The sequence below is a fragment of the Corvus kubaryi genome, unplaced genomic scaffold (assembly GCF_017639235.1).
Source record: "Corvus kubaryi isolate FWS band 111438036 unplaced genomic scaffold, C.kubaryi_AGA036_p1.0 37396, whole genome shotgun sequence".
Lineage (NCBI taxonomy): Eukaryota > Metazoa > Chordata > Aves > Passeriformes > Corvidae > Corvus > Corvus kubaryi.
The window spans coordinates 7,655,980-7,678,912 of record NW_024581135.1 but is presented as its reverse complement, the minus strand read 5'-3'; the positions used below and the strand labels follow the sequence as shown (position 1 = coordinate 7,678,912).

The 22,933-nt window shown below is 38.2% G+C and overlaps 1 protein-coding gene across 3 annotated transcripts in view; it reads right to left on the bottom strand.

The window, feature by feature from the left end:
- DPP10 (dipeptidyl peptidase like 10) overlaps positions 1-22,933 on the bottom strand; it is a 454,002-nt gene that overhangs the window by 124,513 nt on the left and 306,556 nt on the right. For all 3 annotated transcript variants that reach the window (XM_042040820.1, XM_042040819.1, XM_042040821.1), the window contains exon 4: positions 6,445-6,539. In XM_042040820.1, coding sequence (XP_041896754.1) covers positions 6,445-6,539 — 95 coding nt within the window. The remainder of the gene's footprint in view (positions 1-6,444; positions 6,540-22,933) is intronic.

Below are 22,933 nucleotides of genomic sequence, written 5' to 3'. Positions count from 1 at the left end.
CCCTACGTCTGAGCTACTGATGTACTGGCTACTCCCTTCATCCTTCACATACTATAAAATGTTGGGTTTACTGGTTTTGTTGATTTTAACTACTGTGACTAATCAGTGCCTTATTAATAATCTTTCAAAACCATGGTATACGGCAGACAGATGAAGTTATCTGTAATGCAGTCCAGCCAAATAAAGTGTATTTGTAACATGGATTCTTTACAGTATTCTTCTTCCATAGTTTCAGCTGGATGGTTTTAAGAGAAATAATATATCACAGTGAGAACTGATTTTAAAGAAATGGTCACTGTTGTGGAGTTTACTTATTTGTTGAGTTTGGGTTTTTTCCTTTAGTTTTGCCCCTCCTGCTGTTTCAGTTTCTTGTGCTTTTTATTTTCCCCAGAAACTTTCATTTTCCAAACTCCTTTTATTCTCTTTCTTCAGTTTTTGTTTAGTGCTTCCTTAATGCACGTTTAGGCTTTATTTTTTTTTTTTTAATTATTATTATTCATCCAGAATGAAATATTTTAAGACTTTCAGGAATGTTACTTTAGAGTTTGGTGGCAACACTACTACCTAGGAAATTATACATCTGTTCCCCACCTACACCTGTATCAAAAGTTTAACTTAATGGTATAGCAGAATTTCAGTGGATGGGAGTTCATCAGCATTCACAGGTATCCAGCCCAACTTATCAGACAGGCACTGGCCAAATGGCAATGCACAAAAGGAGTCAGGTTTGGTGGACTAAAAGGAGCTGCAAGAGGAGAAGGCAGTTGGCATGTCACAGTTCCCTTGGGAGGCACCGGCAATCCAGGGAACAACGGGATTCTCCTTCACTGCCACTGCTGTGACTGAAAGGAGAAGATGGACCATGAGAGAGCAGCAGAGACTGGAGCCCAGCAGAAGACCAAGGCTTGTAGCAGTGGGAAGAGGGAACCTCTGAGAAAGACAGGTTGTAATTAGAAAAATGTGCTATAATTGGAATGATAAAAAATTTGGGTTTCCAAGGTTACATTTCTTAACGCGGTACTTCTTGTGTCACCTGAGCATTTAATCTAGACCCAAAAATGCTGCAATGCCAAGTGTTGGAACTGTAAACCCTCAGGTTTTCCTGTCCAGTTTAAAAGACAAACGTGCCATAAAACATGATCTCAGCCGACCTCTATGCTATGAATGGGTGGCTCTCAAAAAAATGAACCAAATTCCCCAAACTCACCTGAAACTGTAGGACATAAAAATAGACATGAACTGACCATGAGCCTCACAGTAACCTCTAACCAGTCAATCATGGAGGTTTTTCCCCTCACATTTCCCATTAACATTGATATAGTTAACTCTTAACTAGATCAAGGAACAGTTTCACCAGGAATATTATTTAGAGAAATCCCACATCGAGCTACCGTAACCTGACAGTTTTGCATTTTGTATGTTGAAACCTCCTTCACTTGGACAAAAACCAATGGCCACCACCAAATCACAGTGACTGCAAAACCCTTTCATTTGTCAGGCTTTCCCACCTCGAGGCACAGAGGTGCACTGCAACAATAAACCCTTCCTCATAAAAACCCCTCTACTAAAAAGGGTGTGCTGAGAGGGTTATTGGACACTTAGAGGAGCATGGGAGAGTAGAGAGAATGCTACAATATTCATAATCCCCTATTTACAATATGTGTGGGTCATTAAAATGTCCAGTGTTGCAACAACTATTAGTATTTATGTAGTTATATAACGTTATTTAATATATTTACTATTATTCACCCTTTCATTAATCTCTTATGCAAGGTTCTTAAAAAATAAGCATGTAAACTACTCTTGCAATTAAATCTACATTAATCAACAAACTATAATTGGACTGTGATGCTGCACTGAGCTTCCTATCAAAAGAGGAAGGGGGTGTGGTGGTGGAGAGAACAAAACAAAACAAAAAAGTATCAAAAGGAAGAGAACAAGCAGAGCTGTTTATGAACAACGCTCTGTAAAACACCACAAAACAGTCCCTGCCAAAAGCTCTGCTCAGACTGAAGCTCTCATTCTCTGCTTTTGGCTGCAAGGCCTCCACAGGGCTTTCACAGCTGGGCTGCCACAGTCTGACCCTGATCCCTGAGCCAAGGCTGCTCTGTCACCCTTCTGACACCAACAGCAGGCAGCAAGGTCCTTCCCTCTCCATCTTTTTTAAAAGATGGTCCACAGTAACACAACAGCACAACAGGCTCCAGGATATACTCCTGACAAGCCTCTGGAAACAGGTTTGAAACTCAGCAATAATTGTTTGCTGTGCCTCATGATGCAGTTTCCCTTTGAGCTTGTAAAGAGTTGTGGAAAGGCACAGAAATCAAGGGGCACAGCAAGTCAGGCATTGCTGGGTGTTAGAAGAGTCCAAAGTGTACAGCTGGGGGAAGCTGTAATAAATACAGGACTATTCCAGAGCTCACAAACTGAAAACAATTCCACTTGTATTGCCTGGTATGGAAAACAAATCAACAGATTCAAAATACATCCCATCATCCACACTCAGAAGACTGAAGGAGTCACAGTAGACTCATTTCTGACAGAGGATCCTGAGTGTTTGCTAGGGTGCATGCATGGTATCTGAATACATGCACCACAAGAGCAGTGGAACTGAGGGCTAACAAAAGCCTTATCAGTTTCATAATTACTGCAGCTTTTTTAAGAGGGAGAAATGAAGACAAAACTTGTGCAGGCTTCTTTCAGAGAATTCAACACATTTGGAAGGTTCCATACCAGAACACACAGTCCCTACACACATTTTCTATCCTCTCTGTGCTTGCTTTTTCCATTTTGTTTTGTGTTTAAGGGTTGTAAACACAAGAAGCTGAGCTAGAATAAGGAACCAGATGACAACTTTCCCTGAGCTAAAGAATCCATGTGCTCCTCCACACTCTCCTCTCCAGCTTGTGGCTGGGCTCTGTGTGAACTGCTAACCTGCTCTTACTGACCTTATGGAACAGTTGATGGCAAAAGCATTAAACAAAATGCTTGTTAAACACTGAAATTTCTTAGCTAAATGTGGCATAATGCCACTGATTTTGGAACTGTAATGTGTCACAAAGTATTGTTAAATGCTGAAAAACTGGTAGGCTCATCACTTAGGATCACGGTGATGGACAGCTCAGATAGATGATAGAGAACATATTGTAATCACGTATTGAGGCAGCATCTCAAACACCAGGATGCCACACAGTGATTAATGTCCAGGGCTTTTTCTGGCTCTTCTTAATAGGAGACTTGCCCAGCCTCCAGCTGTGAACATTTATCTGCTGCTGGCTAAGGATATTAACTGTTTATTAGACAGCTGAAGCAGGAGGCACTACATGGACACAGTCAGAGAACAAATGTGTATTAGAAAGCATCCTTAAATAATAACATCCAGAGACGTTAAAAGATATTCTTTATGCTTTGCAAGCTACCCTTTTCACTTATGTCACTGTATTTTTTATCCATAATATTGCTTTGCCGATAGTTTAATTCTAAAAAGGCCAGATTGCTTTACTAATTGTTTACAGAAAAGGACTTCATTCCAGAAGGACAAATGAAGTGCAAAAATTTCTTCTACTTCTAAATAAAACCTGATTATACTGGAAAAAAAAAAAAACAAAACTTCAATTCAGGAACTTGAGATAGGTACTTCCCCCATGTAAGAGAAGTGGGCATCCTAGAAAGACAAAACACTAGCCTCTCCTCCTTCCAGGTGAATGGCTATTATTAAGGGCACTTTTAAAGGTTAGGGGATTTTGATATGTTTCTCTATATAACATAGGGTTTTTTTAAAAAAACCTGCAGCCTGCTTTTTTGATGATACACCTACTCAGTGAGCACAGCAGATCCTCATTAGGGATATGACTTTTACACAATAAGCAACACAAAGAAGGATAAAAGATGTGTACTTTGCAGGAGGGTGGCTGTCTCTAGGATGCAAAAGAAGAGCCAGTGATCTGTGCCCAGTGGAAGACTGCTTCAGGGGTTGAGAAATGAGAGAAAAAAAAGAAAATCTCCTCTGAGCGGGTGATTCAAACACAGCCCAATCAGGGGTGACAAAGAGTCATTACCTGCCCCTTGCCTCTGCACAAGGAGTTTATCATGGCAGTTCAATTTTCCATGGATAATTATCAACATTACTGAGAAAACCCTGCCATTTCTGTGGCTGCTTGAGCAGAGGTAAACAGGAGAGCAAATGCAGACTGAAATCAGACTTAATAATCCCATTCAAAGGTGACTCTTCCATGATTAAAACCTTTTGATAGGGAAGAATGAAGGAACTTGCATTGCCACTGCCTATGCTGGATCTCTGCTGTATTTTTTATTAATCCAAGACATCTCTGCAGAGTCATTAAACCACTACCATTCTAATTATGCACCAATGATTAAGCAGATGTGACACTGAGCAAGGAAAATGTTTGATTAATGATCCAGGTGTCTAACTTTAGAAGATTACATTTAGCAGTGCAGATTTGGGGACAGTCAAGCTCAGAAGAACAGGACAGCTTTTGATTTCAGCCTGCCTCAGTCATGTTATCCTGTTAGGAATGTTGGCCACCGTGTTGACAGACAACTCAGAACATTTCCCACTGTTCTCTTCCAAACATACACCAACAAACTTGCTGAGCCTTCTGCTCTGTTTCCAGCTTTTTATATTACTTCCTCCATATGAATAATAATTGCTGGGATTGACTTTAAGTATAATACTCTCAGCTTTTTGCTGTGTAAAGAGAGGAGCTCTGCAGGAAAAAATATACTTTGGTTTTTATTTTCCTCTGTTCCGCCCATAATTGCTAAACGATTGCTTGAATATTATCTATTTTGTAGCAGTTTCCCACATTTCCAATGAGTAGTAGATATCTAGAGCCTAAAGCTCACTAGGTTTGTGTGAACTGAGAATAAACCAGTTCCATAAAAAGCCCAGAGAAGAACAACTCGCAGTGTGAAGCAGCCTGTCTGTCCCATTCCATCGTCACTTGGCAAGGCTGGTGTGAAAAATGGCCTGAATAGCCTCTCATGCTGGCATTACACTCCACAGCACAAGCCAACCACTTCCAGCCAAAAGTGTATGAATTCATCTGTGAGGAGACTCAAGTCTTGTCATTGAAGTCATGTTTTACAGCCAGGGATGCCCAAGCAGCTGCTTGTGTTCAGGTTATGCACTAAAGGCACCGCGTTGGCCTGACGCAGTTGATGCTCTAACTGGCCAGGCAAGTGCTCACACCCACTTGAATAGAAGGGTAACAGAGAAAGTGCTTCTGAATATGTTAGGGTTTGTACTTTACAGAAATTCATCTTTCCACTCACTTTTAATTGTGTCTGACAGCCTTCTCTGGGCTAAGAGGTACCCTGCGGCACATCCCAGCATAGGGAAGGATGCAGCTCACAGAAAGGAAGACACACACACACCCATTAAAATAAAATTCTCTCCTCCATGCTCCTCCATCTTTACACTGACAGAGGAAATCAGCGTCAAGTTCTTTCTCCTGAACTTCTGCTCTCCTCTTTCTTGTTTGAGGAGTTAGAAGGAAAGGTCACCTGAGGCTTTATGCTTTGAAAAGAGGAATCTCTATCAGCAAAGGCCAGGAACAGACCAGGAGTAAAATCAGCCTTTGCCAAAGACTGCTGATGAAAATGAGTCATCCTTTTGAGTCTGCAGGTGTAAAAGATTTTATTAAATTAAAAGTACAGGGATTAACAGTAACAGGCAGTGTTACTGTGGTCTGCATGGAGTATTTATGAGGAAAGACTGACAAACCACACGATTATGCTGCAAAAGCCTGATAAACGAGAATTACAGGGTAGAAAGTAAGTGGTATCCCTGAGAATAACAGTGCCAAGCAAAGCAAAAGAAAATGCAGACTAAAGTATTAAAGTACTTCTTAGCAATTACTGCTAGTCAGAAACCATTCATGTACATAGCCTTTACTGGTCAAGAGGAATAATCCCCAATCATCTAGTCTGCCATTAAAACATGAGAAACAACTAAACCAGAGATCAACATGACTAGGAAATACATTTTTCTTTGCATATTTAATTCCCTTAAGGAAAATATTCCCATGAATTTTGAATTTTTTCCCATTTTTCTAATAGTGACAAACTCTCAACATTTAAGTATCATTCTATGAAATATCTTTTTCTAATAGACATCAGGTAGATTCCTCAGCACATATGCCAAGCATGATCCTTCAGATGCTCTGAATAAAGCACAACCAACAGCAAATTCTCCAACATCTTGGTTATTTACATGTAGGTTGAATAAAACAATGAATAACTTCATTCAGAAATCATTCACTGACAGAGGAATGGATTATATTTTTCATTTACATGAGACCTAGTCTAGGTTATGAACATATCTCCTCTAACTTTTATATATTGTACTCCCGCCCCCCTGTTACAGGAAAAAATCTTAGCAGACTTCCACTGAGAAAGAAGCAGATAATCTCTATTACTTACAAAAGTTGTATTTTCCAATAATAATGTAGTTGTATTTGTTTCTACATTCAGTTCAACAACATGTCCATTCCTGGTTTTATACACCACTGCTGTATCTGCAATGACAAAGAAATAAGCAGTTAGCAAACTCACTGAGAATTTAATACATCTGTAGAGAAAACCAGCATGTTAAATTAATTAGAGTATCCTTATTACAACACTCAAGACAGAAGTTTTGTTCATTTGCCTCATGAGCTTCAAAATGACTCATTTATACCCTACAGCATGCTCACCTCATTCAATACAAATATATTTTGGCCATAAACCAAAGTAAAGTTCTGCAAAAAGAAAAGCTGTTGCTGGATATCATATCCACACGTCTCCCTAGAAGGGATTCCAACAAATCTTCTGTACTGGTTTGTATTTCTGGTGACTGGATGGACAAGGTTATGACTATTTTAAGACTGTCCATATTCTGTGGGATTCATGCTGGGCCACAAAATACCAAATTTTTGTGTGAGGTGAATGTTAGCAAAGGAGGGCTAAAGCTAAGTGTGTCCACTTCCAAAACATTTAGAACATTGTGAGATGCACTGTTGCAACCTTTTCCTTCTTCTACTCACTTTATTTATAATTTCTTGTGAGAAAAATAATCTAACACCTCAAGAAAAAAAAATAAATCTGAAATTAATTCCGATTTCCATGAAAAATACTTTGTATCTGCTTGTATCAAAACCTGCAAAATTACCAAGAAATACACAATGACTACATCAGCCTTGATTTAAAAAAAAAGTTCCAGATTTCCTAGTATTTGTAGCAAGATTGAATAGATTGAGTGCTGATTCTTTCAGATTATTTAAAACCCATGTAAGAGATTTATACTTAATGAAATGAAACTATTTTATTATAACAATTTAAATAGAATAAGAAAAGTTCTAATTAAGCCTAAAGGAAACCTAAAAGAACCTTCCTAATCTTCAGTAATGTCTGAGAAATTCATTACAGATCCCTGAATTTTATGAAGTGGGAAGTAAACACAACTGGAGAAAAAGGTCATGCTATCATAAAAAAAAGTCTTCACTTATTCAGAAAGATGTAGCTCTATTTTAATTGACTCCACAGGAACTCGAGATATACAGCACTAGGGAATGTCCTCTAGTATGTTCTCTAAAATTAATGAAGCCTCATTTGAAGAGCTTACTAAGCTATTTTAGGACCGGCTGGGAAGTGGGGTGGGATTGATGGAGTTTAGGACAGTATTATTAGAGCTGCTGTTTAGGAAGGCAAACTAGACTGTGAACTGTGGAATTAACAGCAGCTTCCTTTAAAGAGAAAATATTTCAAATATTCATTTTGTACAGAAAGGAACAGCACTTTGTAGACAGTTATTTGGTTTCAGGTTACTAATTACAGAACATGATCATTTCTGTAGCTTCCTTTAGGCTATTTTGCATGTATTCTTTTAGGAACCCCAGCACTCAAAATCTCCAGTGACACTGGATCATGTTGCTAAGTATTATAGAAAAAATAAAGTTGTCTGGCTAAAGAGTTGTCCCTAGTTATGACTGAACCAAAATGTGAGAAATGGCATAAATAACCCAGAGACTCTGAACAGCAGTGCTCCAAACCACGCCTTTTGGCTCCATGGGTGACACTAATGTGCTGCCCAAATCCAAATGAGTACAGAATGTTACTCCTCATTTATCTACTCTACCTGTCACTTGCCAACAGGATTTAGAGCATTGTGCCTCATTAACTAATCCTACCAAAACCAATTCACACAAATAATGAACTTCCCTTAAAATTCCTAAGAGGACCATGAATAAAATACACAGTCCTAAGGCTCTTCTTGCAAGTCCTACACACGGTGTGAAACAACATTTGGAATAGCAAAACTGTGAGAGACATAAAATGAAAGCCTTTGTTCTAAAGTTAGAAGAAAATTTGTTCAGTCAATCAGAACAGAAAACTGAGTCAGACCTCTTGAAAAGGCAAGGACAGGACAGGAATTACACCTCTCTCTGAGCTTGGATTCAGCAATTAACTCCTGAAGTGCATAAATCAAATGAACACTTGCAAAATGTATGGAGTTCACAGGCAAAAGACTGTATCAGAATACCATGCAAACACTGAGCATAACAGTCTTCCAAAGTAATCATAGCAATTAATATTTTCAATATTAATTCCAATCAATATCTTGTCAATATCTGTTAATGTGATAGCTGATGGTCATACCACATGATGATGATTTTCTTCATTGATAGCTCAAATGCAAATACGAGTCATAAACACACAAATTTTTTTGAGATTTTGGTTACCTAGAGTCAGAAATTCTACAAAGGAAAAGAATACCTAGTCCTTAGCATCATCCATTTGCACAGTGGAAGGATTTGTTTGTTTATTATTTTGGTGCCTTCACCACGAAGAGGTTCAGGGACCTCTGACACTTCACAAAGCCATTCAGAGAAGTAGAGTTCTTACTTCAAAGATATTCTCATTTAATTTGAAACAAAGAGTAGTATCATGTGAAAAGCTCTCAGTGAGGCACAAATTGCAGCACTGAAGAGCCACATTATTGACCTGAGTACATCACTAGAATAAAAAGCATTCTGTCTTAAGAAACAGAGAACATGAGGAAGCCTCTGGAAAGAAGATGTGTCATCAAGTCACCAGCCCTGGATGATGCACACAAAAACAGTCTTAAAAACAACTTATTGAAAATTTCCTACTTATAATAGTTCTCAAATTTCTGAAAAGTTTGGAAAATCCAGAGCACTGGATAACTGATTAGTTTGTTATGTTTTACTAAAACGTGAAGACAGACAACCAAGGGTCTGTACATAAGTTATCCTGACATCAGTCCCAAATGAAATAATGGCACGATAAATCCAGGATTCTTCCCACAAAAATAGTGGCTGGCAATATAAGTAATACCTGATAGCATTTCACAGAACATAGATCCTGCAAAACAAATTTGAGAGTGTTATATTTGATACAGGCAGCCCTGCTGAAACTGTGTATTGGGTTTTCTTGCAAGGTATTTGGTTTATTTTATGACATCCAAATCTTACATTAGACATAATTAATGGGAAACACATTAGGAGGATTAAAAACAGTATCACTAAAAAAATAAAGAGGTAGACAGGGTTATTATACTCAACTATCTTTGGGAAGAATTGATTCCATCTTGATTTTGACCTTATTTCTAAGGCTGACTGTGAAGGAGGCTGCCTAATGGACACACACCTCTGCAGGACAGCTTGATGCTCAACAGGTTCTCTACAACTTATTTGGCTTTCACAAAGAATGCAACATTAAATTAAATATTACATGAAAACAAACTCCAAACTAAAATTCTTTTGGGATTATCACAGCATAACAAATTCAACTTAGTCAACAAAATCCTCTTACAGAATTGTCTTAGCTGCAGAATCAACAGCAATTTATTTTATCATTGTGAGGCTAAATGTCCAAATTCTTTTGTATGTTTTTAAAACATGCTATTGTATGTTTTTAAAAGTGAATATTTTCATCATTTGCTCTATCTCTAGGCAAAGAACATGGAATATATGTTCTGCTGAAGTGATTAATCCATACATTTTAAATCACAGTTTGGATGTATCTATGAATATTTTAAATATAGCCCACAGTGACAACTATTACATAAATACAGCATCATGATAATCTCAAGAGTTTTTTAAAATAAAGGTAGTATTTGTTATAAATAGCTTCACTAAGACTATTTTTCCTGGTTTAGGTTCAACACTGGTAAGGGTTTTAAGATTAGGGTATGAGTTGGCAGGAAATGCAACTCAGTGCTGTGCCTGGCATAATATAAATTGTTCCAGGGAATGTCAAAGTACAGGCAAACTATCATAAAATGAAGAGAAATCAATGCAAAACTTTTCATACTTGACAAGCAGCTTGACCCCCATCAATTTTGCAATGATTTCTTTACCTCCATTTATTGAATTTACCCCTATTTATTGAATTGACAATATATTACCATGTCCTAAATGCTACAGAATTCCTTTGTAGCACTCACAGCTACACATGGCATCATATATTTTCACATGAACCAAAAAAATACAGGCCCTTGCAAATTCTGATGAAAAATCCTGTACTGTTTAGGGGGGAAATGGACTAACTTCCATCCTTAAATACATCTCACCACCACTGCAAATCAATCCCTGAATTGTTCTGGTGCAAGGATTTGGCCCAGGGTCTATATGGCCTTTAATGATTTAGGTTTCTGACAGCAGGACACTGAAGGGTGGTGGTTCATTTGAAGAATATAAACTTTAGTTTCACGTGTCACTGAAACTAAGCAACCCATCTTGTTATCTAAATTACACAGACTGGGTTGTAGGACACACTACCACATACTTTTCAAGTCTCTTGATTTTTAGTCTGGTGTTCTGTTCACTTTCACATCAGTATTGATCCAACTTTTATTAGTTGGAAATTTTCTTCTTTTATTGGTGGTATTTGCATCTTTAGACCTGTATGTGACACAAAAAGCTCCAGGCTGCTTATCACATTATTTTTTTCTCCCATGGAGTAACTCCAAGTGTCTCCCTGGGTGCCTTAAGCTGTTGACACAGGTGTATCTGCATGTTGCAGCTGGAAGTCAAAGGAAAGGGGGTTGTGTCCTTCATGTGAATGAGCAAAGGGGATGTGAAATGTTTGGTGATTTCTGCAGGTCTCTAAATTTGGGATATTTCACAAGAAATCACAGACCAATAGAGACATGAGACATGACCAGAAAACTAAGTACTAAAAGTCATCTGTGTTGTACTTGGAAAGATCCAACAGCTTCAGGAACAAGTGGGGCTTCCTTGATAAAGTATAAAAGCAGGAATCCTGCCCTGGATGAACTTTGAGAATTTATGAAAATACAGACAAGCATCACAGGCTCACTAAAGCCACAGGAGTTACAAGATTACTGAATCTGAGCCTTCACTATTCTGTGTATGTTTCATCTTAGCCAGGCAAGACCTGTATTTCCACCTAGTCTATTCCATTCTCAGAGGTTCTAAGCGATGATTTTTCACCTATGAATACACATTGAGTTATTCTTTAGCCCCTAAAAGTCATCATGGCAACCCAAGCTTATTATAAAACTAAAATCTGCCTGGCCTGTAAATCTACATTGCCATCATGTTCACTGAGATTAATGTAAATAATGTCTGCAGCTGCAAGCACTGAGAAGGAGCAACAGCATCAACAGCACTCCTTTGGTTGTAAAAAAACCTGATTCTTACTAAATTCACAGTATCATAAATATGTAGATCTTGTTTGCCAAACAAAAGAATTTTTGTAGAGTATTTGCTAGACTTTTATTTCTTGTTGATAATAAGGTTTATTTCATGGTAACTCCTGAGATAAACTTGTGTGGATCAAACAATTTTAATGGCTACTGGCCAAGTCCAATTTTCTAGGACCTGGCTCAAAAGTGGTTTAGAATTTGCTAATCTGATATTGAATAGTTTGACCAAAAAAAAAAAAAAAAAAAGATTTATAAAGAAGGTACACTGACTGCTAATTGCTGGTTATTTGCACAGAGCACTGTAAATCTTAGCCTAAGCTAATTGCCCAAAGGAGATCAGCACTCAGGCAGTTTTGTGCATAGAAACCATAGGATATTAAGGCAATTTATCAAACAGTCTTGGGAGAGCAAGTAGCATCTAAAAAGTGAAGGAAAAAAGAAGGAAATAACTCAGGAAATGCTGAAAATCTGTTCCATAATACCTAGAATAAGGAGGCCTCAGGGTAGTCTTCTGAAATTGCTGACAGTGTTAACCTGAAGACTGCTAATGCTTGTTTTCCCATTGAAAATATTTACTAAGTTTTGGTTTGTTTAAGTAAAATTCTGCTTTGCAGCAGAAACAGCAGCATTAGCAAGTCAGAGTCCTCTTCTTCCTTTTTTTATGTTCTTTTTTTTTAATACAAACATGCGAGAAAGTTGATACCTTGAAGTCAACACACATCAGTCAGCCTTTGCTGTACATATTATTATTAGAACTGCAGATGGCATTTCATCAAATTGATTATAGAAAATGTCATGCTAATTAAAATAGAGAATGCTTTCTGATTTAATAAACAGGAGGTGCTAGACAAATCTTTGTCTAATGAAGTGTTTATTAATTAAATAAAATAGTCATTTAAAAAGATATTAGAGATACGGACAAAATTTCAATATGCTAGCAAAGTCACGTGTCAGCTGAGCAAGATTTCCACTGCTTTTCTAAAAGTTTAGGCTATTGTTAGTAATGATCTGAAAAATTATTCTACACTAGTTTTATAATGCAATGTATTCTTATATTGTACTCTTCCAGACAATCCTTTAGTATACAGAAGATTTCCTATTCAAAATGGCTTGCAAAGTTGCACACAAAGATAATTCCTGTCCTTTCTGATTTCTACTTCCTCTTCCCATCCATGCCCAATGCAAACTAACCAGAAACCAGATGGAGATCTTATGGTGCAGTAGCTACAGAAATGGAGGTAGCAGAGTCAGAGTAGCACCTTGTCAGGCACAAACAAATTAGGTCTGCTCTTCATACCTTCCTGAACTCCATAATGAAGTGACCAGGCATGGACTGACCTAGAAAATTCAAATTTCCATCCATACTCAATGTACCTTCCTCTTTTCCTAATCTGGTCATTGGTTTGCAGAGCAAGTCATGCTCAATTCATGCCGATTTTCAGTGGGCCCAGTTACTTTAGTATATCAATGTATGAAAATCTTCAACTCTTCAACTCTGCTCAACAGCCAATATTCATTTATAAAACCAATTTCTTCCCTGTCATGCAACTGCACAGGATCATGCCTCAGTATCACACTATTCCCATGCCAGCATTTCAGGCAGGAGAGAGGGTCCAGACAGCTCCTGAATATTAACACATCCACTGGGGGATTGATTTACAAGAAAAAAAGAAAAAAAAACCCAACAGTGAAATATATAGCGCAGTCGAGCCAAGCCTCTGGAGCTTGAACTGAAGCAGATGAGGAAACATTCACTGCTGAGCTGTGGGAGGCAATAAGGAGGACAGGGACCAGAAGCCACAGGTTGTAATGTGTGTGACAAGCTCAGCTGGAAGATCACACTGTCTGCTGCCTAAGTCACTTCTGGACATGTTGGAAAGATGGAAACACAAGGGAAGGTGCTGAATTACTTCACAAAGACAACAAAGACAGAGGCAGATAAATTGAAATTCATGTGATCACAGAGAATGCAGCTGAATAAAGCTGCAGTGACTGTCCTGGGGCTCTACCCAGACACATTCTGCAATCCAGGTGAGCTGTCAGCTCAGCACAACTAAACCATACATTCCTCTTCTATGTACTGCCATGGTAATAGAAAGCTGTTCTAATTTAGAGATTTCCAAGTTTTTCCTAGAAGTTTAGCAAATAACTCCTAACTTAAATTGTAACTGTCTGAGGGCTTTGGTTCTGCCATCCATGACACAGAGCAGCAACAGCTTGCTGAAACAATTTCTTCTCCAGTTTTCCTGGATAAGCAAATTGTCACGCAGTTCTTTTCTGCTCCCCTGGGACTCTGCTTGGGAGTGAGCATAGCACCTTTCCACAGATCTGCTCACTCAAGACTTCTCAAATTCAGGCTGCCCCAGCAGGGTCTGTCTCAAGAGCACACTCAGAATAACACAGCTACAGCTGAGCTCCAGCTTTCTGAAATCATCAATATGCAAGATATTGACATCATTTAAGGAGCTAACAATTAGAAAAAGTTGAAAGAAAATAGGAGCTGTGCCATAATTATTCTCCTATCAGAACAATTAAAAGTCTCCCTCATTTTAGAACACAACTGGTCAAAGCACTACAAAGTATATTAACAAAAACAAGTGGAAATGCAAAGATCTAAGTGTGTGCCAGCATTAATGGGAGGCAGTTATCTAACCCAAAGAGCAATGAGCTGATGGACTAAAGCACAAAATGTGACTGTTTCTACCATTCCCCCACACACCTTCCTCATCCTACTATTCATAATGCAGGAATCTCCATCTTTATCTCTGTCATTACTTGGAGGAAAATGTTAGAGATATTCATTCCCCCCCTTAGAGCAAGGCACTAAACATGATTTCATTGTGTTAAAAGCTAGGATAATAGACTTCAGTGTATTAGTCCATTCCAATTTGTTTGAAATGCAATTAACAGTAAATCAGCACCAAAAGAAAGGGAGGGGAAGTGGCTGCATTCACGGCAGACAGAGAGCCTTCCTTCTAGACCACACCACCGTTTGTGTGCCATTCAGCTTCTGGTACCTACACCTTTATTTAGCTACTATCTGTGTTAAAATAAAAGAGAGAGAGTCAGAGACAGCCTTCAAATTAGACAAAATGCTAAAAAATTTTAAAGATGATGAGTGGTGAAGCTTCTAACAACACTTTGGTTTTCTCAGCCCACATTACACGGTGATGGTGAAACATCAAACATTGTTATTTTGCCAGCTCCAAAATTTCTGGCAAACTCCTCAGTTTTCCCAACTACTTGGAAACATTTTTGCTCTCCTGCATTGCACCAAGGGCCATTACTGAGCCAGCTTAGTAATGGACTCAGCTGTTGTCCAAATAGTGTACATGTCCCTAGACTACTGAGAAAATTAGGGAACAAATTCTCCGTTTCAGTCACACATCCTATTCCAGCCTCTTCCCCAGAGGGATAATAAAGTACCACGATAGAGCAGCACTTCTCTGGCAGCCTTGGGAGTTGACCTTTCTGCTGAGCCAAGCCAGATGGAACATGGACAACTCCACTCTGGAGCCGGCAGTGTGGCCTGGGGCGGATTTCACACAGACTGCTGAATTGGCAAGGCTACATTTTGGAGAAGACAGTGATTTCAATGAAGGAAGATTTATATGCTTCTCATTTATAATTGCAAATCTCAAATAAAACTGAGTATTTCAGCTTGCAACAGGAATGTGAACTTCCTAAGCCTTTCAAACAAACACTCCTGAGGGCTCACTATCATCCCTTACTTCTGCAGCGCTCCAGATTCGGCATTTCCCAGAAAAGTCCAACAAGTGAGAAAACTAAAATTCAGTGGCTATGCACATATCCCAGTAAAAGACCAGTCTCTGGAGCAGCCATAGGGCTGCAGTTTTCTCACTCCCTTTTGTCCCCATGAGGGCATCTCAGCAAGCTGACGCAGGCAGAGCTGGTGGCTCACTGCCCATGCTCCGGCAGTGAAAACATTGCAACTATCCACGAGTCCCTAGGGCTGTCCTTACCGAGCTCTAATACAGCTCCTGTGAGTCTGGCACACCCAGCAGAGCATGTTCAAAGCAAACAAGGTCTAAGATTTCCAGGTGTACACTGACAATACTGAATTATTTGTTTTATTTTATTTTACACTAGCAAAGGATAAACAAAGTGTTTTATTACAAAAATAAACAAAGGTCGGCAAGTTTCTGTTCACAGTTATTTAACCTGATTTTTCCAAATTTCATTCTGATTTATGAGAAAAACTTGCTGATTAAATGAAGATCATTAGCTCTTAAGAATTACCATGCACCCAGTAATATATAAATCACATCAAGGCACTGTTTTGTGATTTTATTTGTATCTTTTTATGAACTTTAAATACTTGTCCATATTAAATCATTTCTACTGATCAGTCATCTCTACTTTGAATAGAAATTACAGATTCAAGAGTCACATGTGCCATTAAGAATTTTTGCTCAGAAGTATTAAATCTTGTGTATCTAAATTCAACTCTGAAGGCAATTTAGGTGCTGTTTTCATATGTGTTCATCAGCTACCATACCACTGAAGTTCTTGGGACAAAACCATGCTAGGTAATTGAAAAATTAAATGGTGAGTTTGTAGGTATCTAATCAGCATAGATATGGAAACACAGATTTGGCACCAGCATTTGAAAACACTGGCAGAATTTCCTTTGGCATTCATGCATTTTGGATGCCATTGTTTCCTCTGAACATGTAATTCCACTGCACTGCTGGAGTGTGGGGAATTGGACAGGCAGTGCCAGTGACTGCAGGATCACCAGGACAGTGCTTGGCTTGACCCAACAGGTCCTGCCCGGCCTGGCACGCTCTGGCAAACTCCGTAAGAGCAGGAAGTAAGTCTGGAGAGGAAACGACCTAGGAAAGTATCTTATCCTCAGGATGCAAATAGAAAACTCAGGTGTAAGCTCAAAGCAACAAGCCTTCTGATCAAAACACATCAACATCAAGCTTATCATACCGGCCTGGAAAGGATTCTGACTGCATTTTGGAGCACTTGCCAACAGATTTTATTTGGCTCAGAGATGAAGTCGCAGTTCCAAACGGAAAGAGACACAAGCAATTAAGTTTCTGTCTTAACGCTATCATCATGTGCTTCACTTTACTTCTTTCAAAATTATGAAGGTGACACATTAGTAAGAGATATTTTGTGCAGCTTATCTCTACCATTAATTTAAAATAAAATGTAGCTGAATGGGAATATTACAAGAAGAAGAAAATCAAGGAGAGGGTGAACAATGGCATTCTTGGCAAGCCAGCAAATGTTCTTTACCAGCACGAACATTTAGTGGGAATTTGATGGCATTCCCAACAAAAGGAGGAGCACAGACCTCCAGGTGTGATATGCAAGTGAAACAATAGACCTTTTCTCCATGCTTAGTCATACATGAGTTTCAAAGAATAAATATTTAAATTATGGTTCCAAATTTATCTGGTTCCAAAATTATCCAATAATTATTCTATGCAATTACACCTCTTACCTGTTTCTGATCAGAGAATTCAAGAAATTCAGCTTTTATTTTCCATTTGAATTAGGCTCCCCTTTCACATTAACATTATTATTAATTTTATTAGTTTCTGGCTTTCCCTAAGTAAAAAAGTAATTTTTTCATTGAAATGCTAACTTCATTAGTAAGTCCATACTTGATCAATAACTGCTTTAGACAGATAGAAAATATTCTGTTCAAGGTTTAACACACCTGTCTGGAATTTTATTATTTTTGTACCATAAAAAAGGAGGAAAGTAACTGGAAGGACTGAACAAAAAAGAGTGCCAAGGCTGAAAAATATATACCTTGTGCTCATAATTAGCAATTATTAAAATAAATGGATCTCGAATCAGCACCATTACATTATGAGGAAAGCTTGAATAGAAAGATTCTTGAATTTTCCCCTTTACTCCATTACCAAGGATAAAAGGGCATGCAAGAAGGGCTGATCCAAAAATATTAGCAGGAACAAAATTTGTTTTGGTGTAACTGTGCCTTTGGCAGAACATCCATATTTTCAAGCCTAAACATTTTGCTTTGGACGAATGTTAAACATCTTGCTAAATGAGGGATCTTAAATTTGTTTACACTTACTCATTTTTATCAACTTTAGTAAACATTTTCCTGATGGTGAAATTGTTAAACAGATTTTGTTCTGTTATTTTCTTTTATCATGCAATTAAAAAAAAAAAGCCCTTCATGCAAGTAAGTACTTGAGACACAGACAGAAATGCTCCCGTATTTCCCAATTGCAGATCACTTTTAGCAGTTCTAAAGACAAACTTATTCTAGTTTACAGGTTGAAATTTAAGCCACTACAGGGAAGCCACTTAGCAGTTCAACATACTCATATGCAGTATATGAATTTGATACTGACTTCCAAATTATATATTCCAAGTACATAAAGGCTGGACAGTCGGAACTGATGGAAACACAATAGACTGCATTCATTTTATGCAGTAGATTCAGAGATTTCAAGGCCAAAAGAGCCCATTATGTACTTCTATCCTGAATTCTTTCAGAGCCCAGATTACAGGATTTTGACCTTCAATTCTGGCACCAGGCCTGTAATTTCCTGTTGGGTTTTTCTTTATAAAGAGCATGCAAGCTTGCTTTAAACACTTTAGTGCAGAATCCACCATAGCTCTTGATACAGTATTACAAGCTGACAAAGGGAAAAAAACAAATCCTACTATGATGCCATTAACACCTTGCTTAAAGACCTTCGACTATAATAATGCCTGTGGGGAATTAGCAATAAAAGAAATCCATTTAATTTTACAGTGTAATGTGAAGCACACTCAGGAGATGCCAGAAACTGGAGACTGTTCTGCTCTGTTCTGTAGAGTGCCCACTTCAACTGACTGAATCCAGTTTGGGCCACTGAAACAATTCACTGCTAGGATAAGAACACAGGTCATGTGGTGCAGTGTTGTGTCTGAAGACCAACCACTCAATTCCTATTACATAATTTAATTAAGATGTGCATCTAAATTTCCATACTCCTTATAAAATCACACATATTCAATCTGCACAGAGCACAAACACTCCTTTTTCTACAGTGGCATTTTCCTCAGATATGAAACCCAACAGGAAGTGACAGCATTACTGTCTCTGTAACACTTTCATCTTAGACTGAAAAACAGCAGCATTGGATCAGCTTTCAACACACAGCCCTGAACAGGAAACAGAGGTATTCCACCTTTTTTCACCAAGAAAAGAACCCAGAATTGGCGCTTCCCAGGAAGGAAACTACTTCCTAGGAAGAAAATAGATACTGCATTTGAGGATAGATGTCTTGTTTCAAGCAGATGCCAAGAACCCTTGGCCTGATACCAATGACTCTAAGAAAGACTTTTCACATTCCTTACTCAGCAGCAGGGCAGAGGAAGAAAAGCTTCCAAGCTCCCTGGAGTGAAATATCAGCACTATGAGTCTGTGCTCAGTGATGAGGACATGCTCGGCATATTTGGTTTTGGGAGATGAGAAAAGAGGAGAGAGAAAGGCTTTAATTCTCACTTAAAAAAAAAAAAAAAAAGAAGAAGAAAAAAGTAAAAAGGAAAGAGCAAGAGAAAAATAAAGAAAGAAAATGAAGAGAAAAAAAAAAGAAAAAATAGAGTAGCTAGCTCTTGGCAGGAGCAGGTTACTTATTCCATACAGCAAGGAAAGCAGCTGGGAGAAAACTGTAACTTTCAAAATATTTGAATCTCATCACTGACAAAGTTTGGCACAGCTTGGATCTGGCACTTGCTGCAGGACTTAATCACTGTTCTTCCTACCTCTAGGAGAAATATCGGGAGTATACAACATAAAAAGCAAAGAAAAATATATCTGTTTTAAGTAAATAAGCAATACCTACAGGAGTACCTATGAAACATAATTTTATTTTCAACTATGAAAAGACAAAAAGCTGTCACTCATGTTTCTGCAGTCTTATAGGCAGTTGAACACTTTTCTGAAACACCACATGGCAATGGAAATAAAACATAATGTAATTAACAACCTGCATTCCACTTTTTTCTAACCTGCTAGCTTTTTAAGGCAAAAAGCCTTTGAAATCTTTCATCAAAGAATTATTTCCAAGTTCTGGGTTTCTAGGTGCTGCTTCTAATTGATATTTGAGATTCTACTGCATTTCTTTTTCATTTGTAAAACACACAGCTGGTTATACCCACACCTGAGGGGGGATAAACAGCCCAATGCCAGCACACCCTAACACAGTTAAATGATAAAGTGATGTGGCATCTGACTCTATACAACATTTATTTTTACATATTTCATCAGATAATTTTCACACACCACTGTAAATGCAATTAAAAAGTCCTGCAAATAATTACCAAATTGTAAATATTAGCTACATCGTGTAGACCACATGAGGATTTCTTATATCCTTGTAAAATATAATACTCATCCTTTTTAAGAGCATACTCATCCTGTTGGGAAGTTCTACTACCTGTCTGATAAGTGTCTATACACTTAATTATTCAGTATGTCCAATTAACATCAATCACATCATGCAATGTGATTATTCATCACATACCAAGCGAAAGTATCAATTCCAGAATTTCACACACAGCTTACTTAAAAATAAATACAGTTCACATAGCAAAAATGTGAAGTAAACTCTTGTAAGTAACAATAAACAAATGCAGTGCCTACTAAAATCATGAGTCTCATGCAAAATAAAAAGAGGACAGGGTGATATCCAGCACTGTGAGACCAAGCAGCAGCTGAGACATGGCTGAGCAGGGGCGCACAGGGAGGGAGGAGGAGGATGGTGGTTGCAGTGGTCCAGGCAAATGTGCCTGGGAAGGGCTCATCTCTCAGACCAGATCTGAACCTGCTCCCCTGGCACAGCACCAATCACTTAATCTAGATAATGAATTCATGTAGATCTACTAGTGCACTGGAGATGCTGGCCAAACTAATGTATAAATAATCAATAGAATAGACAACATGTATCAGCAAGTGCAAAACTAGTGATTTTTTCCCCCTTTAAATAGGTTTTTCTTCCATAATTATACTTTAATGATTTCTTTTCGTAAATGTCATATGGAACATTTGAATAAAAAGTCAGTTTAGAGGAAATGTTAAAATATTTTAAAGCTTAATTTATTGAGGCAACTTCTGACTGATAAGTCATAGAAGCAAAACCCTGAGAGCAAACCCCAACAGCGACAAGGGCACTGCTTTCTACATCACTTCTGTATCACATCCAGAGTGTTTTGCCTGTCACCCAGAGCAACTTCAGCTATAAAAGCATCCTGTGTATCCTTTGAGTTAGAAAAAATTTTGAGCAGCTTGGGTACAGAACCAGTTCCTAGTCCTTTATTCTGGGATTGCTCGTGGTGCCACTGGCAGCGATGGAAGGGCACTCTGATGTCTTCATGAGAGGGCAGCAAAAATTGTCGTGGCCAGGAGAATTCAAACCAGTCATATTTTCCATTTGCACAGCAAATAAGATGAACAGCATTTCTAGTTCAGTTATTATGATAGATTTATTTATGCCTCTGCATCCTTACACTGGTAACATACTGTAACAACTGAACTGATGCAAGCAAAACACTGGAGCTCAGAGAGCCAGCTGTGGGAGTCATTCCTGCCCAGGGAAGGGGCACTAGAAAAGGCATCCTGCACTGCATCTCATGGGAGAAATTGTTGTCAAGTCTAGAAGAATGCATAGAAAAGTAAGTTTCTATTTTCCTTCTGCATTTCCTTCTGCATTTCAACAGCTTTAGGTTACATCAACCAGAAAGATAAAGCCTGTATTATTAGTCTAACCCTTGGATTACTATTTGGGGTTTTTTTCATTTTTTGTTCTGTTTCATCAGGCTTAATTCTATTTACATCCAGCTCTTTCCAGCAGAAATGAAGGCTGGAAGATAAACGAGTAACACTTAATGGGGTTGATTACCTGATGACAGTTCTAGAGCAACTCATACAGTCAGAGACCAGAGGCAATGACACTGAAGATTAAAGGGAGTGTTAAAATCACCAAACCTGACCTCTTACACATCATACTGGAAAACTAAACTACCAAGAAGCCAGAAATTCTCCTAAAAAGGCAACAACAAGAATACATCTATATGCCAAACAGAGCATAACTTAAAAGAACATATTTAACTGCAATGAAAGTTGTACGAGTCTATACCCTAGTACCTCATTAATACTACAAAGGTATTTGTAGATTCAAGTTCTCTTTAGAGAAGATCATCTGAACTCATTAAACATGACACAAGAACCGATAAATAAAAACTTTAATCAGGGGTGGCTAGATATAGTAGTAAAGGAGGAATCTAATTTTTTAATTTCTCCCTAAATCTTACAGCTGAAAGGAAATTAATTACAATCAAATAAAAACCAAAAACCTCAAACAAAACCAACAATCCAAACCAAACCAAACAACTAAAACCAAAATCCAGTGTTCTGATATTCCACTTTCAAGTAAAGAATCAGTATCTGTTATCAGTCATATTATACAACCATGAGATAGAAGAAGAAAAGAAGGAGACGCCATTTCAGTGCACAGAATGCATTTCCAAATGTGCTTCATCTTGGTGGGAAGCATCTTCTACAAGACACAATAAACTCTCTTAACTGATATGAAGATAGAAAAGATGTGGGGACTGTGCTGCAGAAGATAATTATCATTGCTTGTGACAGAACCAGAATGAATATTTATGATCTGGATCAAAAAATAAAAATAATTGGTATTTACTTGCTTATACAGACAATATGGCAAAATTCCTGCAGGTTGTAAAGTTCACCAGTGAATTCCTTAAATTAATCTTTCCCCCTCACAGGAAATGACTAACACTAAGAAAGACTATTCTCATTACAGAAGACATAAGAGATTTTTTCAGCTCACCAGCTGGTGATTCTTATAACACAGAGAGACATACAAACCCAAAATATTCCCATAAAATGTAACAGCTATATTTCACATTCAGTCAACATTAAGAGTTACTGCTATTCAGTAACCTGTGCAGGCAATATTTGGGTGTTACAGGAAATTCACGGACAGCAAATAAAAGGCACTAAAGTAAAGTCAGTTCACTGGACTTCAAAAGCAAATTCATACTTACAGACAAACATCTCACAGTCGCTTCAAATCTACAGCAGACAAAATGAGCTGACAAACCTCCCTTCCTCATCCTGCTGTTTTTCAATAGATGGAGAAGATATCTGAGTGGCTGCCCCAGACATTTGCCAGGAGGGATCCTGGAGCAGATCTCGGCCAACCTTCGGCAGAG